Consider the following 18,043-nt stretch of genomic DNA (forward strand, 5'->3'; position numbering starts at 1 on the left):
TATAAATTGTTGAAAATTTATAAAAAATATCAGTCATTATGAGTACATACACACCAATACGTAAAATAAATAATATGTACAACTTAAATATTTTAAAAAATTTACAAGCGTCACTTTATATTAAAGTTGTTCAACTATCTATGCTTAAATAGATAAAAAAATCGACTATCATCTCATATTAAAAGTGTTTTGTTGCACTGGTTGATGGACTCTTAGTATGGGATTATTAATCTGGTTTAGATCATTTTGAGTATTCACATTCGATAATATTTGCTGCTGTTGCTGCTGATGCTGTTCTTCATTTGTTGTACTCGCTTCGACCTTTTTGTTACGAAACTTTGTTGAATATTTGTAAAAGTCCGACATTTCGAAAGGTTTCGTTTCCTCTCGATACGGTTGGTATTTTCCGGGTTGGACGATTGTGCGGTTCGTTAAAGGATTGAGTGAGATAATGGATTGGTTGCCATTTTCTTGAGATCCTGACAAAAATTTTGTTGAATTTTAATTCTACACATAATAAAGTGACTCATGTAATGCTCAAGTGCAGAATTAGTAGTTACTTTGGTTAATTGAAATTTCTTCGAAAAAAAAAAAAAAATTGAATTAGTTTTATTAACAAGGTTTATATATTTTACATATCACACAGTAGGAGTTCTGATAAAAAAAATTAAAGAAAAAAAAAAAATTGGTTACAGGATAGTTAACATTATAGGAAGTTATTTGGTATTTGTTGCTACTAGGTTTTCATGGAAATCGACAATTCGAAACTTCTCGAGAATCTAAAGGTTGCCCTCTTCTCGACTTGTCTACACATACCAGGCGATGGTTTCGACTCCGCAGGTATTTCGAGCACTCGACTTTCGTGAAAGCGGCTCTGAGGAATAGGTGGCCTCTGCACCTGCTGTTGCTGATGTGGCTGCACAACTGGTAGCTGCTCTCTCGTCCTTCGATTAGATGGTATTGAGTTGCTGCGGACGGGCATACGGTCCTTAGCAGGAGGAGGTGGAGGCAGGGGTGGCGGCGGTGGCGGCTGTTGTGGGTTGTGCTGAGAACCGCGTCTGACAATAGGGCGTTGAGGTGGCGGTGGGCCAGTTCCGTCAAGAGACGTTTCGTACCACTCTTTCTCTTTGGGAGGTTTGATTGAGGATCGGCTACTGGCACCGTCAGCAGACTCGCGATCCTCGATTGACGTTGTTGAACTGTTAGCATCTTGAGACGAATTTGTACCTCCTATTGGCGATTGTTGCTGCCAACCTTCAACGCTGCCCAGCGATTGGGTTCGCAGCAACATTCGGCTACTAGGCGGTGTTGGCTTCAGACTACCATCCGGGCTCTGAACTGGTGGTGGATGTGGGTACGGCGGTTGTCTTGCGTGCAACATTGGGGCATTTTTCCCGCCCAAGGCAACTGTATGATAGCGCGATTGGGTCTCTAAACCAGATGCTAGCTGATGGTGATGATGGTGATGGGAAACGGTTTGTTTTCGACGGTCTAGGCTACCGAACCTATCGGACATCTGTTCTTCGCTGCACCAAACTATTTCGTCGTCTAGACGCATCCAATAACCCGGAGGTATGTAAGTGTCTACCGCCGGTTTACCACTTTTGTATTCCGGTCCCTGCATCACATTGTCAACACTATCTCGTGGTCTGAGGATTCCTGGTGGTTGGGGCTTGGCTGTGAAAAAAAATTTGTTAACCTTGACTTTATTTATTTTACTACACATTAATAATAAGCATACCATGATTATAGTGAACCGGGTAATCGTGCGGCTGTAGCTCAAAGCGCAGAGAATTGGAGTCGGTCTCATGATAAACAATCTGAGCTGACCTGCGGTGCGCTTCTACATTATCTGAATATCTCGGATCTGAATACTGTTGATTCTTCAGCATCTCTTCGTGAGCCTCCTGTCGTCTAAGCTTCATTTGCCTATAATGCATTTGACGTTCTTCCTCGGTATATGTATTCGGTAAGTAACGGCATGGTCGCTCTTGAGTACTGAAATGATGAGGACTAACGCTACTACCTCCACTGCTGTTACCACCTTGTGAATATGCTCGACCTCGAAACTGATCCGGGCTTACAAACAGGTTGTTGTTAATTAGCTCGTGTTCGGAAAATTTTCCAGTTAGTCGTTGCTTGCTGTGTTGTTCAACGGGACTGGGCGCATGGTAAGTCGCTCTGTTATGAGGTAAGGAACTACCGGGTTGTCCATAGCCGTGAGCAACGCTGACTACATCCTGGAGATCGAAATTTGTATATGTGTTGTAATTGTGTTCAGGCCCAAGAGGACTCAAACTTATACCACCCTCTTGTAGTAAACCTCGAGATTCCATCATTGGGCTCAAGTCTTTTCCTTAACACCATATTTAATAAGTTATTAGTTAAATAATTTATTAATTATTCTCAAATAAATTTTCACTTACCTTGACTATCCAATGGAGGTCGAGGCTTTTTCGTCCTATGCTTTGTTGCAGTTTGCAAATGTTGTTGAGAACCATGCAATGAAGAGTGAGACAACTGACTTCTGGATCCACTTCCATGACTCTGTCTTATGAAATTCAACTGAGCGTTCAATTCTTGTAGCCTTCTCTGACTCTGTTGGTATATCGCGCGCTGTTTGCGCCTCACAACCTTGCTTTCAGATGGGTCATTTAAAATGGCTAGTGCAGATTCTGCTATGTTTATTTGTACCTGTCTCTCAACTTCCAAAGCAGATTCCTCCTATTAAAACAGACAAAATTTTATAGTCTAGCAGTTTCAGTCTTAAAAAAAAAAAAAACAAAGTTATTCTCACCACTCGATTAGTTTTCAGTTTATTAATAAAATTCTGAGGATAGTTAATAGAAGTACTAGCTCTTTTTCTGATGCATGGTGGACTTTCACCAGGCTCCAAAGGAATTTCAGGTGGCAACACTCCAGTGAGCTCAGCCTCTTCTATGCACAAACTTTTTAATTCACTATTCTTCTGGGCAAGCTTATCCTCTAGAGCCTCTCTACGCTGACGCAGCCACTGTAGCTTATTTGACAGGGACTCGTCTGTTATTGCTGGCCCAGACACGCCCTCAATACCTGCCATCACTGTATTTTATCATGAAACAAATACAAATAATACAATGCTTATAAATGAAAGTTAAGCGTGAGTTGCAAAATATTATCTAATATTATCTTATAGCATTATAAGTACAGCTGTTAAGTTTAATATTAAAAAGCAAGATTTAAACTATATAGCTCTACAGCAAGAACATATAAAATATGTGGAAACGAGATCAAGGCCCCAGCATCTTTGTCATCCTCGAAATCTCTTATATTCCTAACTCACTTTTGGGAGAACTAAAAATAAACAAACACTAGAAAGTAAACAAAGATTACGAATCCTTACCCATATTCTCAGTGTAAATTTTTGGTTATCTCGTTCGTCCTCTCAATTAAACGAATAACTAAATACGATTATAATCCATTTCATTGACAACGATGGTAAAAAATAAGGCACGTTTTTAGTTAGGTACATACATACAACTTCGCGTATGTATGTAATCAAGCTTTCATACAATACCTAAACTATATAGGTACGTACTGCTAGCACCAGCATATCTCTCGCACATTTACATGTCACATTTGCAAAAATTATTTAAGGCACACGTCTTTCAAAATACACTAATTGTTGCGTCCGAAGATTTGTTGGTTCGTTAATTTTTTAGAAGAACTGATTCTACAGGTTATGTAGCAGAGCTTCATAGGCACTTTTCCGTTCGTTGCTGGAGTTATGCAATGCATTATTATCAAAGCGTCACGCCAACGGTCAATTATGGCTCTTCACTTTTTATTACGTTTATTTATTTCTTTGAGAAAAAAAAAATATCAAATAAAAAACAAAACAAAAAAAAAGATCTCTCTCTCTCACACACAGAGAGAGAGAGGGAGTCTCCTCCTCTTAAAACGAGAAGGTGGGGAAGTGTGGTTGTGTCGGAGGGGGGGAGTTGAGAGTCAATTCTATCGATCTGATTGGGCAATTCTGCTGATGGTTAGTCGACGAATCACAACACGAGAGCTACGTGGCGGAGAAATTTAAAAGGTAAGGTTACGTACGTGACGCGTTTTCGAAGACACCGTACTTTTTGCTGTTTTTTTTTTCTCAAGAAAAAGCCATGTGAATAAGTATTGTATTATTTAAATAAGTATTGTTTTCTTTATCACTAACCGATGCTAAACTATAGCTGAAGATCGAATTCATGTGATTAAAATTGGAGAAAATATCAAGTGAGCAAATAAACGGAGATAGATTTCAATTTTCGTTGGATTACTTGAAAGGACGATTCTTATTGGTAGTGGAATAAGTACTAATGTTATTTCGTGCAACATATACACGTGAAAAAGACCACTTAAATCAAGAAATCAAGTAAATAAAACACGTGATGAAAAAAAAAGTGCACGAGTACGTGTGCGAACTCGCGATGATGAAGACACGAGAATGAACAATCACGACTTCATCAAGAAAGTCATTTGTCATTAAAAGTATACATATGCTTCATCACTGTAAACTGTACTTATATATGCGCACACAATTATGAGACGTAAGCAAGTAAGTCAGGTTGTTGTCCCGAGAATACGTATTCGGCAGTGCATAGCTCAATCTTTGCGGGGAGATTTTAATCATAAGGCATTGCAGCACACCAAACATATTTCCTCTTAATGAACTTACACTGAAAATAATCATTTATCTTAACTTTGAATGTAGATCTAAAATATACACATTTACATAGATATAATAGCTTTTACACAAATGCCGAATAATACTATACATTTTTATTACTTTTTAATAAGCACAAGTTATTAAAAAATAAGAACAGTATTAAATTAAAATTTCAACGAAACTTGAGATACATATTTATATTACATAATCGCGCTTGACACGGTATGTGATAGAAAGCGTGAAAGGTGAGTTTTCCGAAACGATTATTTACAAACAATAATAAGAGAGTCAAAGTCACCGAAAAAACGTAGCAAAATTCGAGGCAAAATTACTTCAGCTTCTGCTGTACATACAAAAGGTCGGCGATCTGCTATATAAAAGTATAAAAGGTAAGAGCTCATCAGTTTTTGTTTTTACAAGTATAGTTATAGACGATAGACGCTATATTCGTTGTTATATAAATAGATAGTATTTGCTGATTACGAAATTCTTATTAAAAATTGAAATTCACTTGAAGGTGTATTGCAAACGTAATTCTCTGTGTACAACAATTATTTAAAACAAAGATATAGGGAAAAATAATAATAATTGGGTGCACTGTTTGCAATACTATACACAGATAACAGATAACAGGCTGCATTGTAAGTACATAGCAAATAATTACGCCGCAGCATCCCAGCATCCTGTATGCAATACAAATATATATACAAAGTCACCCTATAGCTGCACTGCTGCAGTCCCCCCGCACACACGATCCCACGCTCTCGAAGATGGGAGTGGGAGTACCCATACGAACCAAAGAGGGAGATAAAACTCTCCTCTTCTCCTCCGTTCTCTCTACTCTCTTACAGTCCTCATCTGAAATTCTGAACCTCTGCATGCTGCACGTTATCCTCTTTAAATACAAGAATACAAATACATATATAGTGACACGAAGCAAAACACGTTGGCGACTTTGCTTTGTGAGTGGGCGTGCTCTCTCTCTCATGCTCAATAAAGTAGTGGAAAGTGTAGGAGATGGGGGAAGTGGTTTTATAGTGCAACTGAGATTTTGTTAGAGTGCACGAGCCCGGTGAGACGAGCGTATATGAGGTTTCCAACCGTCGTTCACCAAGTCTCTCGTATCATCATATCGTGTGTCGCATGGCCATTTGAATTGATCTTCCTACTACTTAGGTACATACATACATAATAATAGTAATTAATAATAAGGCATGTAATAATAAAAAATTACTGTTCAAGTATACAATGTTCAAAAGAGTTTCATATAACGTGTATAGATATATATTTTGTTATATAAAGCACGTCCAACCAACTGTTGCTGCGTGATCCTGTGACGACGCTGCTAGCTCGGCTGCTGGCTGCCCTGTTGCATGGACCAAAAAAAAAAATAATACATGTATATACAATACCTACATGCGTAGAGGGGATTAAATGCCCGACTCGACGACTCGTTTTTATATACCTGCATGGTAAGGTGGTAAGCTCATCTTATATACATACTTACATTGTATTGTTATCCTTGTATATTATGCATTTCAATATATTTACGTGTGTAAGCATTGTCCGCACGATAACAATAAATGAAAATACTTACTTTCATGTGCGTGAATTATTTTTATAATTACCATTACTTTCAGTACGGTGTTTATATAGTAAGTACAGAGAGAATTTAAATTGGAAAATATGAGCGAGGGTAGTGAGTACAAGTACAAGTGGACGCCGGAGAGCACGACCCTACTAGTGTCCGTCTGGACGGACAAACAGGTGCAAAAACAACTCGAGTACTCGAGTAAGCCGCAATTGATATGGGAGAGCGTAGCTCGTTACATGAACAAGAAAGGTTACGGCGTGACCGGCAAACAGTGCCGATCGCGCATGAAGCAAGTCCTCGTCTGCTACAAGGAGGCTAAAAAATCCAGCACTAGAGCTGGAGTGGAACAGTATTACGAGTCCATCGACAAGGTGCTCAAATTGAAGAGGCTCGAACAAATTAACACCAATTGTAACAACAATAACGTTGGTATCGACACTGTTGGTCCGTCATTTTGTTGATTATGTTATTTGTTTTTCCTTTGGTTTTTCTATTCTACAAAGAATTTTATGTCCTTCTAGATTCCGTTGTCAATGTCAAGTCTCCTCCTAAGGAGGTCAAAACCAATAAAAATCTTCAGATGCGTTTTAAGTATCAACAGCCAGCTGAGTCTATTTACAGAACGGAAGCTCTGTCACCTGTCTGGAGCAGAGGTAAGTGTTTGCCAAGGTGTTGTGTTTTTCAATTGATTTGTAGCTTACAAATGCTTTGGTGTTTTTAACCATAGGATCTGAAAATTATCCAGATTCTCCAGAATCGAGTGAGACAGTATTGGCTCAACCTTTTAGAGTCTTTTCTCCAGTTAGAGATGCAGCCACAAACACAACTCAGCAGCAACTTGTCAACACTAACAAAAAAATCTTACTACACAATGCTGTCATAGAAGAGATACCGATCAAAGAGACCTACCGACAGAGTACTTATTCCAATAATTACTTTAATGACGTACCATTCCAAAATACGGTACAAAATGTACAAAATCAGATCATTCAAGAAAACATGCAACAGAATCAAGCAATTTTACAACAAAACATGCTGCAAAATCAAGTACTGGAGCAAAATCGTTTACAGATGAATGCCAATGTATTGAGACAAAATATTCAGAATGCAAATCAAGGACTGTACGCTGACCAAGGAGTAACGTACTGCTCGGGGCAAATGGCCCAAATAGGTCTAGGGCAGCAGAACGGCATGATTGATAATGCCCTGAGAATACAGCAAAACAATTGTCAATTAAATTCTGCTAATAACAGAGCACAACCTCAAGAGCCCAAGAAAAATTTCAGACAGAATTTGGCTGCTAATTATCGACAGTTTCAAGATGTCAACTTGCAAAATTACAACCCGAATTTGAATCAAGTGGGATTTTTGTCTCCAAGTATTTCTCCCGACTTACCACCAAATTTGAATGACGCATTTTACCAACAAAAACCTGACAAGGGCAACGTAATGACCGAGCCATATGCACAAACTGCATCCAATCAGTTGAATACAGCTAATCATGATATTACAACTATAACAAATAACGCGACATTTAATGATGATACCATTTCCATTGAGTTTTTGCAAGATTCACCATCACCAGATGAAGAGCCAGTAAAACTGAAAGATTTTGCTGTGAATACTGAAGAAGTTCCCAGTGCTCCATTTAGAAAAAAGAAGGCAGAGAAGTTGGAAAGACTGATGATGAATGCAATTAATTCACAAACTGAAGTTGTCAATAAGGTAATTTTTTTTTTTTTTTTTTTTTTTTAAAGTACAACCTTGTGAGCATTTTATAACAATTTTTTTTTTTTACTTAAACTTTAAACAATATTAGATCCTGGCGGCACAGAACGACATGGTTAGTCGCGTTCTCGATCTGGACCGCGATCGTCAGAATCGGTTGGAAACGCGCATCGATCATTTATTAGACGTCGTCCAACACGCTGTACTTAATAAAAGCGGTAACAGCGATCAAAACTCGGCCGACATACCACCACCTCCTTCAGAACCAGTGATCACAAATTTACTGCCTCCACCGAAACCCGGCACTCAGCCACCCAAACTCGATCTTGTGCCACCTAAGCCCTGCCGTGTACCTTGCACGGCCTCAGTTGGCACTGGCCAACCAATGAATACTGTAACAATGGCTGCAACAAGACCTGGCGTTGTTTCTCCAGTTATGAGTCCATCAAGACGCGTTGGTGCCATTTGGCAAAAGCTGGGGCCTGTCTCTACCTCGCCCTTTGTACGCGCCCAGCAGCAGCTTGGTTGTAAGCCGATAAACGCAGTGGTAAGATAATTTATTTTCAAGGCAATTGATGTATTAGTTTTTGAAATAATACCACTGATCTGATTTATCTGAGTAAATGTGCTAATTAAGGCTAACGTAATTAAGTATCATTAGACGTTGTTTGTTTATCGATAATTAACACGACCGCGTTAAATTCTTGGACGAATATTTTTCTTTATGTTATGCAACAAGACTATTTCGGTCCGTCATATACAAAAGATACCGACGGGTATTAAAAATTCTTTAAAAAAATGGTATCAAATTTACAGGGCAACGAAGTGCGCACTCAATCATCCGCCGAACGGCGAATCGTTAAAGGATTTGACACAGGAATGGATATGAAGACTCTTATTTTTGAAACAAACAACTTTCTCGAATCCGAACGTCATGTACAAGAGGTTGTAGAAAACGCACGTCTAAAGGCATTAATGAATCAAGATTTGCAGTCACGACGTCGGCTTTTTACGCAACGCGAGCCTAATGCCGCGATTATCCTCACTGCTGCTTTTCTCGACGCTGAAATTCAGTCGGCTGAAATTTATGAAAGCGCCCGACAGAATTGGCTGCGCCAAAAACAATTTGAAAGACAAGTTGATGCTCGCGCAAGACTCGCTGAACGACGCTACGAAGACAACTTGAACAACAACGGTGAGTTTGCTCTTGATTATGTAGTAAGCACTCCAGAGTTAATATCGCCTGATTTGTTTCACAGCTAAGCTCAACAATAACGACGAGGATGTTCTACTCTCTGGTCAGGGTGATAGCTACGAGCGTTTGAAGCAGCTTAACGGCGGCCGTGACAAGCTACTGGGTGACTCGCGAGACTCGTCGACACCGGCCAAGCCGGTTTCAGTTCCGAGACGCGATCTTGTCGAGACGGATGAACCTAGGCAAACGATACAACAACTGGCTCAGCTGGTTATGAATAGCGCGCGTTGGAGAAATGCAGCTGGTGAAAATCATACGATCCACCGCAAAGATCTAAACTTGCGAACGGGCATCGGTAATTTATCTCCAGTCTTATTAATTTTTATTGTTTTTGTTTTTAAATTTTTCAGCTACAATCACGAAAAACGTAGTGATTAAAAGAATAACAATATTCCAAAGCATGTAAACACTATTTGTGCATGTACTTTATTAATAAACGGAACGATAGTATTTATGATTAATTCCCAATGATTTCATTAATTTAGGAAATGTTCAGAAGTCATCATGCCCTAATTATGATCCAGTGACTTTGCGCAACAACCCTAAGGAAACCGAGTTAGATAATCGCGAGCATTTTGCAAATAAACAAGAAGTCAATGGCAAAATCAAAACTCTCGAGTGGTTGCAGGAGCGTTACTCATACGGTGGGCAACCAACTTCTGATACCTATAACGCAGTAGCCAAGGATATTGCTAGTCGACGCTCTTACAATCAACCTCCAAAACCACCGCGCACAATGGGTTTTACCACTGAACTTTTATACGCTGAAAACAACAACGATGTACCACGTCGGCAGCAAATTCAAGGGGATTTGGAAAAGCGCGTAGGCTTTGTATTTGATAATGCACTGAACAAAGATAACTTCACTCATGATTCAAACGATCCTTTGGAGGAACTACGCCACTTTTATATTCAAAAACAAATGAAGCTACAACCCGGTCAGAGTCTTCCATTTATTTTGCAAAACGGTCAAGTATTATTACCTCAAAGCGACGTGATTGAGCATTATGTGCAAGAGTCTAAGGCCAAATTGAACAAAGATACAGATTCTGACAATGACGAGGAGTTTTTAGATACGACAATGAGCATGCAGAGCTCGCGCAAGAATTCACTCACAAATATTGGCAGCAAACAGAATTGCATCATCAGTTAAGACTTCAACTTATTAAACGATACTTAAAAAAAAACTCGCATGTGGTTGCTTACAATGAAATTTTTGTTAATATAACTGATTATTTTGTAAATTCATGTGGCTCCGTCATAGCCAAAATTTTTTGCACCACGTCTTTTTTTTCATCTCTAATTTTTGACAACTTTTGCACTTTTATTTTATGAAATCACTATATATCACTATATCTTAAAAATCATAGGATTCATTCCAAAACAGGACTTATTTTACGTTATAGATCTGATATAGTTTATATTACGTAGGCTTAAGTAATGATATTTAGTTATATGAATATCTTTACATATGTATCATCATTACAAGAGATGGTAATTATATTTTATTAGAATCTCTGTTATTATTCGTTACATTAACACTCATAAGCTTTTTTGCATAGATTCGATAAAGTAACGATGATGTATGCTTTTAATAATATGGTCTTCCATGTCAGCTCAACAAATAGTATCAGTAGTCTTAAGAATTTCTATGCATTAATTGCATAAGTTAATTATGACTAAGAAAGAATGATCTCAAGAATTTATTACCTAAAAAATTGGTCTTATAAAAGACATTATGTCAGGTAATTCCTGCAAATTGCTTCCCGTTAAGGTGTTTGATTAATTGAAATTGTTTTTTTTTTTTTTTTTTCCCGAAAATTGGAATGTTAAGAGTCAAAAAACAAAAAATTATATCTCGACAATTAAAAATAAGTACGATTATTTTTCTTGTAATCAGTCAGGTAACTCTTTTATTTTTTATTTTCTTTTTGTTCTTACATAATATTACTGAGCTATAAAATTTGATTTACATTATTTGACTGCTTGACTTATGTTCAAGAATAAAAAGTGCCAATCATGTAGTATAAGTTAATTCCTCGAAACCATTATGTGCCTTATTCTTTGTATTTACATACAATAAAATTAAGTAAAAAGACAGTACGATTTTTTTATCATTTATCAATGATCACGTGAAAATACATGTTTTTCACAAACGACCATTTGCAAAAATTTACCGTGAAATCCTTGACGATGATCAGTTGTAAGTTTTTTAAAACTTGGTATATCAATTTTTTTTTTTTTTTTTTTTTTTCGTAATAACAAGCTAGGAAAACCTCAAACTTCAATATTGAGCAAAAAAAACTTGAAAATATTACTTTAAAAATAAAAACAGATGTATCTATGCTTTGATGCGTCATTTAAGAAAACAAATTGTATTTACCAGAAATAAACTTTTGTTGCTCGCACTTTTTTTCTACTGGTGCTATTAAAATTGTAAAAAGTAAAAAATACGTCTGGTAATCCAGTTGACTCAAACGGTAATAAAACTAATGTACGAATGCTTCAAACAGAGCGTGGGTTTGGCTCCTGGTTGGGGGTGAACTCGTAGATATTTCCAGGCTTGTATCTAAACTTCGCGTCTTGTCCTGGTAAAGATTATGATTTTTTTTTTTTTTTTTGCATCAAGGGATGTTTTCCATGAAGTTTCTCTCGGGACGCTTTGGGTCAATTCGGGAAAAGGTGGGATATAACATGTAGAGGTAAAATAAATAACATGCGGCCTTATGGGTCGACAACGTGTCCTTCAAACAGAACTAGCCCTTGATACTGGATTGCGAAGTAGAAAGGCCTGTCTATGTCCAAATATAGAGGATCATCGCCAAATCTGTTCTCTAATTCAGATTCTGGAAATGAAAAAAATAATAAAACCCCATTCTTTTTAACTATCAATGGTGCTAAAATAAATTTAGACCAATAGTTTGGTAATAGTCAACGTACTAGTAACAGCTGCTGCCTCGCTTCCTTCCTCGTCAACTTCGATGAAAGCTTTTTGCTTAATGCTACTAACGAACAGTTTTTCTTTGGCGATACCACCTAGTTCGGCCATTTGTGTGAAAAGACTCTTGACCTTCAACTGTAAAAATGATAATATATCTTGACAAACACCGATCGGTTGGGAAAAAAAAAAAAAAAAAAAAATCGTTTTTCCATAGACTTACGTGCTCCAAAATTGGTTTGAAGTTGATTTCGCTTTCAATTTTGAACTTTGGTAAGGACAGATTGACCTCCTCTTCACCGTAAAAGTGATAATTACCGTTGCGCTTGACAAACTCTGCAGCTTCGGCTAACTTGTCGGTATTTTTCGGCATCACAATAACCATTTTCAACTTCCTGGCCTACAATCATCAAACGTATATGACTCGATCAAACAAACAATACCGATATAAATTACTGGTCGTATATGTAGGGCGATGTAATTACCGTGTACGGGAGCTCAATGTAGTAGGCATCGGGTTTGTCAATTCTCTGACAGATGAATTTTCCCTTGACTTTCATGGTATTCACTGCCTTTGTCCCGCTAGGAGTGTGAAACTTTTCGAGAGACGTCTCTTGTTTGTCGAACTTTCGTTGCCAATTGGCTTTGAAATAAATGGCATTCAGAAGAACCATTATCGTGTTGTCATTAAAGTCACCTAGAATTACCGAAAAAATCGATCAAACGTTTGATCAACAAATCACACGGATGAATTCGGCCAACGTACCGTCCTTGATGACTCCGTGGATTTTTCCATGGGTCGTTTGTTTGACCCATTTGTTGATTTCTTCGATAGTGGAGTATGGATCGTTGAATTTCTGGAGAGCCCCTGAATCGATGCGATCAACGAACTGTTTGAACGAATCTTCCAATTTCAAGTTACCCCTGGCGTAAATGCGATTGGCAAAGTCGAAGGTGGCATTTTCGATGTTCTAAAGAACGATTATTACTATTTTTCTTTTTTCTTTTTTTTTTTTTTATACTTGTTATTGCTTCTCAATAAAAGAAAGGTACAAACTATGTTTTACCCTTAATCTGTTCAACAGCGCCAGTTTGTAGCCGTGCGCAGCTTCGTACGCTTTATTATTCAGATGGAGTGCATCGTTTAGTTCGTTGAATGTTACACCTTTCGCCCCATTGGCTATGAGTGTTAGAAGAAAGTGGGCACTCAACGGCGAAACTATGAGGTTTTCCGTTTTTTTATCCCTGGAAAGTTTCTGTAATCGTAGAAAAATCCCGATGCGATTTAAACAATGGCATGTTTATTGTACACGATCAAAATCGAATGCATAAAAACCTCGTAAACTGAGTTGTCGAAATTTATAATGCTCCTGAGGGCTGCTTCAGTGTCACTGCGATCGCTGGAATAAACTCCGGCAGTGCACAAGATTGCCGTGGCGATGATTAGTCCTGAAACGGTCAATCAATTTTTTTGTAAAATCTTTTTGTACGCGACAATGTCCAGGGCACGCGAATCTTTTGTAAATAAACAAAATAAATAAAAATACAAAAAATTTCGTGTACGCTTCTCTGAGAGTAATAATTCTACATTCATTACAAACAATAGTGACATCGCGAGATTTATCTACAATGGACAAACAAAAACTCGTAAAAAGAGAAAAATTGGGTTTGTTGTTGAGAATTTTGTATTAAAATTATTGGCAAATTCTATAAAGAATAAGTGGAAAATTTTACCGAATCTCATCCTGCTGCCGATGATTCTTTCAATAAAGCTGCCCAACACGAAAATGAATATGAGGTACAAAGAAGTTGGACTTATATAATGTACGTGTTAACAATAATTCATTTTCAATAAACTTTATCAGCAGGTGCTATTTAATTTTCAGTGACCTCATTTTTTTTTTTGAGGCTTTGTCAAACAGCAACTAAAATATGAGGTAATCCACAAAGTTTTTCAATTATGCGTGACATGACGCGTCAAAGCTCATTCAATTAACATGTGTTATGAAACAAATAACTAACACAGAGCCCCAAGTTGTGTAATTAACAATATCTTTCATCTTTTTGTTAATATTTGTTCAAAGCTGATGTCATGCGAGATTTGGGTATTCCGCAATACCACTTTTTTCACGTGCACTGAGTCACGTAAAAATCTTCATTAAAAAATGTATATAGTATTAGCAATCAAAGGTGTGGTAGGTGTGGTATTACGTCACACATCTAAATTATAATCAATATAGTTTTTTTTTTTTTTTTCATTCAAGTAATAGATCATACAGTTTACATAAAATTACTTTTACCCAATAATGTCTCATGACAATATTTATTTACACACAAGTTCCCTACCGGTAAATTTCAAGACTGCTAAAAACGTGTTCCAACGCCATAAGGATATTATAATAATTATTAATTTCTGTAAAATCAAATTGTAAAATTTAATCGAAAAAAAAGGTAGTTGCATATAGAGATCTTCATTGGCTGTAGTGAAGTTTCCAAAGACCTATTCGACATTTTTACGCCCATATCTTAAAAACCGTATGGAGGTACTTAACAAAAACTTATCATGTCGAAAAGTAAAGTCAAAGATACACAGTACCGATGGAACTTTGTATCAAAAACCTGAATTGTTTTATCAATCGAAGTTACATATATTCATTCGGTTACTTTGAAACTTTAAATACAAATGGTCGATCTGAGGCTTCTTTGGTTCAAGCTCGTATGCAATTGTACGTAAACACACATACAAACTACGACGGGCAAGTAAAAGCGGTGCTCTCTTTGCTTTTCTGGAGGCAGGTACTATAAATAAAGGACCCGTATTTTTCTCATACTGAGCGCGCTGGTAAACAGAAAAAATCACCAAAGGTATAGGAAAAAAACAGTTATATTTGTTTAATACAGCGATTTCATTTATTCGAGCGAAATGTTCAAAAGTCCCTCTTGCCCTAATGATGATCCATATTGATTTTGCACAACGACCCTTAGCAAACTGAGTTTTATAATTGCGAGAAAAATGCTAACAAAATGTTAATGAATAACAAATGGGATGGCAAAATCAGAACCCTCGAGTGGTTGAAAGATCGCGTATTTAGGTACCGAAAAATGAGTAAAGTTTTTAAAATTTTCTGCTTATTGACGCAGAAAAATCGTTCTTTAAAACATATTTTAAACTTGGCGCGATTCTGCCAGTCTGCAGACTGCCAGACTCCATGTAATCTCATCCTATAAGCTAAGCTTATTAAGCTTATGCGTGCCTATAAGAGAACATGTGTGTGTATGAAAGCACAATTTTTATTTTTACTTGTCTGATAGATAAATAAATATGTATCAGATCAGTGCTGCAGCCAAACGCATGCGCGCTAACTCAAAACGAACGCTCGTGTCGCTCGTGCACTCGGTGCACTCGTGCGCTCGTGCGTTCGTTCGTTTCCCTCCCGCTTCAATAGACGCCCATAGGCGAGAGCAATGGTGCGAACTTCACTTTACGTGGACATACTTGATTTGAAAAAGTAGCGTATTTCTTTAAAATTTCTAACCTTATATCCACGTAATTACGTGGATTTGGTGCGAATAGACACAGCGATTTTAGTCGTTAGCATAATCATGGGTGTAGAGGAGACGAACGCGACCGTCACGCAGACGACGGCGGCGACGACTACAACGACGACGACGTCATCGTCAACGCCAACCACTGGAGGAGGTCAGCCTAACCTACAAAAGCAGGATCTGGACAAACTCGACGTTACAAAACTCACGGCCCTCTCCAGGGAGGTTATTAGCCGTCAGGCCACAATCAACATTGGCACGATCGGCCACGTAGCTCACGGCAAGTCGACGATCGTCAAGGCTATCTCGGGTGTGCAGACTGTACGCTTCAAGAACGAGCTCGAGCGTAACATCACGATCAAGCTCGGCTACGCCAACGCCAAGATATACAAATGTGACAACGAAAAGTGCCCGAGGCCCGCCTGCTACATCAGCGGTGGCTCGAGCAAAGACGACTCCTTCCCCTGCCTGAGGCCGGCATGCTCCGGCAGATTCCAGCTCGTGCGCCACGTGTCCTTTGTAGACTGTCCCGGTCACGACATTCTTATGGCCACTATGCTCAACGGCGCGGCTGTCATGGATGCCGCTCTTCTCCTCATTGCTGGCAATGAGTCCTGTCCACAGCCCCAAACTTCGGAGCATCTCGCTGCCATCGAGATCATGAAACTCAAGCACATTGTTATCTTGCAGAACAAAATTGATCTGGTCAAGGAGGGCCAAGCCAAAGAACAGTACGATCAGATCCTCAAGTTTGTACAAGGTACTGTGGCAGAAGGTGCTCCAGTCATCCCCATTTCAGCTCAGCTAAAGTACAACATAGAAGTTCTCTGCGAATACATCACCAAAAAGATCCCTGTGCCTATACGTGACTTCACCTCTGAGCCTAGGCTCATTGTCATTCGTTCTTTCGACGTAAACAAGCCAGGTTGCGAGGTCGACGATCTGAAAGGTGGCGTAGCTGGTGGTAGTATTCTCAAAGGTGTGCTGAAGGTTGGCATGGAGATCGAAGTCAGGCCAGGTCTTGTGTCAAAGGACAGCGAGGGAAAGCTCACTTGCAAGCCCATCTACTCACGTATCGTTTCGCTCTTTGCTGAACAGAACGAGCTGCAGTTTGCTGTTCCTGGTGGCCTTATTGGTGTTGGAACAAAAATTGAGCCCACACTCTGCAGGGCAGATCGTTTGGTTGGTCAGATTCTTGGAGCAGTTGGAGCATTGCCCAAGATATTCATTGAGTTGGAAATATCCTACTACTTGCTCAAGCGTTTACTGGGTGTGAGGACTGAGGGCGACAAGAAAGGAGCCAAGGTTCCCAAATTGTCCAAAAATGAGGTACTTTTAGTGAATATTGGATCTCTCAGTACTGGTGGACGTGTCCTAGCAACAAAAGCTGATCTTGCCAAGATTAGTCTTAGCAATCCTGTGTGTACAGAAATTGATGAAAAGATTGCACTATCCAGAAGAGTAGAAAAACACTGGCGTCTTATCGGATGGGGCCAGATTCGTGGTGGAGACACAATTGATCCAGTGACGGATCAGAACTGATTTTTTAACCGATTGCATTAAAACAAGTGTATTAAATATAAAATAAATCAACGGATTTATCAAAAAATTCTGTTTTCTGGTTGGTCAATTATTTTTTACAAAACTATTAAATAAAATTTATTTGTTGTGAAAAAGAATTTTAAATTTGTATCACTAATGTAAACGCTATTTTGTTTAATGTGTATAAAAATATTATGCTTATTTCTAATTTTATTTCGACTTTCTTTTGCAATACAAAATTCCCAATACGAAATTCCAAATATTTTTTGCTAATGCCGAATTCAATGGTTACATTCACAGTTTTTATTTCCTTATTTCATTCTGTTATCTGATTAATTATTCAGTTATACAGGTTTTTTGAAAACGTTTTGATAATATTACTATGGAAAGTTGGCTAGACTAAACATTTATTTTTCTCTCCCCATTTTAAATGTATCCTCTTTATTAATGAATAGAAACCGATTTGTACAAAAAAAGCTTTTGATATGCAACCAAATACATATATACATATGATATTGTATCTACAACTGTAAATATGCTTCAAAATCGTAAAATATTTTATTGTAAATAATTACACCATTACTTCCTGGCAAGTTTTCATTACCATTTTCTTTGTGCATACGAAACACAAAAATAAGATACTTATATTTAAATGCCTAAAACATATCAGTGAACAACAAAGTGATTTCCTGTATCACCGGCAACTTCGCGCCCTCACAAATCGCGTAGAAAGTACTGTATATATAG

General features: G+C 38.1%; 4 protein-coding genes across 5 annotated transcripts; 2 read left to right on the plus strand and 2 right to left on the minus strand.

Annotated features, from left to right (window-relative positions):
• Positions 1-48: 48 nt before the first annotated feature.
• On the minus strand, positions 49-3,938 carry sstn (stepping stone). Its single transcript, XM_014348397.2, has 6 exons — positions 3,383-3,938; positions 2,798-3,081; positions 2,427-2,724; positions 1,742-2,356; positions 817-1,677; positions 49-479 (listed from the first exon to the last, which is right to left on the minus strand). Exons 1-6 carry the CDS (start codon positions 3,384-3,386, stop codon positions 169-171), a joined length of 2,373 nt encoding a protein of 790 aa, XP_014203883.2. The 5' UTR covers positions 3,387-3,938; the 3' UTR covers positions 49-168.
• Positions 3,939-5,448: 1,510 nt separating this feature from the next.
• On the plus strand, positions 5,449-11,370 carry LOC106635992 (uncharacterized). 2 transcript variants are annotated; one of them, XM_014348206.2, is made up of 9 exons: positions 5,449-5,869; positions 5,996-6,173; positions 6,334-6,731; positions 6,809-6,940; positions 7,015-8,012; positions 8,107-8,562; positions 8,832-9,210; positions 9,275-9,565; positions 9,756-11,370. In XM_014348206.2, the coding sequence occupies exons 3-9, from the start codon at positions 6,380-6,382 to the stop codon at positions 10,421-10,423; spliced, it is 3,276 nt and encodes a 1,091-aa protein (XP_014203692.2). In that variant the 5' UTR covers positions 5,449-5,869; positions 5,996-6,173; positions 6,334-6,379; the 3' UTR covers positions 10,424-11,370. The 2 variants fall into 2 exon arrangements, with proteins under 2 accessions (XP_014203692.2, XP_014203694.2); XM_014348208.2 differs by having other exon boundaries at positions 7,033-8,012.
• Positions 11,371-11,766: 396 nt separating this feature from the next.
• Positions 11,767-14,001, minus strand: LOC106635990 (serine protease inhibitor 42Dd). The gene is made up of 8 exons (XM_014348203.2): positions 13,943-14,001; positions 13,545-13,657; positions 13,276-13,464; positions 12,975-13,179; positions 12,694-12,905; positions 12,432-12,608; positions 12,211-12,346; positions 11,767-12,116 (listed from the first exon to the last, which is right to left on the minus strand). The coding sequence occupies exons 1-8, from the start codon at positions 13,950-13,952 to the stop codon at positions 11,995-11,997; spliced, it is 1,164 nt and encodes a 387-aa protein (XP_014203689.2). The 5' UTR covers positions 13,953-14,001; the 3' UTR covers positions 11,767-11,994.
• Positions 14,002-15,641: 1,640 nt separating this feature from the next.
• On the plus strand, positions 15,642-17,457 carry Su(var)3-9 (suppressor of variegation 3-9). The gene has a single exon (XM_014348216.2). It carries the CDS (start codon positions 15,812-15,814, stop codon positions 17,294-17,296), a length of 1,485 nt encoding a protein of 494 aa, XP_014203702.2. The 5' UTR covers positions 15,642-15,811; the 3' UTR covers positions 17,297-17,457.
• The last annotated feature ends 586 nt before the right edge of the window (positions 17,458-18,043 follow it).

The sequence above is a fragment of the Copidosoma floridanum genome, unplaced genomic scaffold (genome assembly GCF_036245765.1).
Source record: "Copidosoma floridanum isolate Cflo_tuat_1 unplaced genomic scaffold, Cflo_Japanese_pri ptg000009l, whole genome shotgun sequence".
Classification (NCBI taxonomy): domain Eukaryota; kingdom Metazoa; phylum Arthropoda; class Insecta; order Hymenoptera; family Encyrtidae; genus Copidosoma; species Copidosoma floridanum.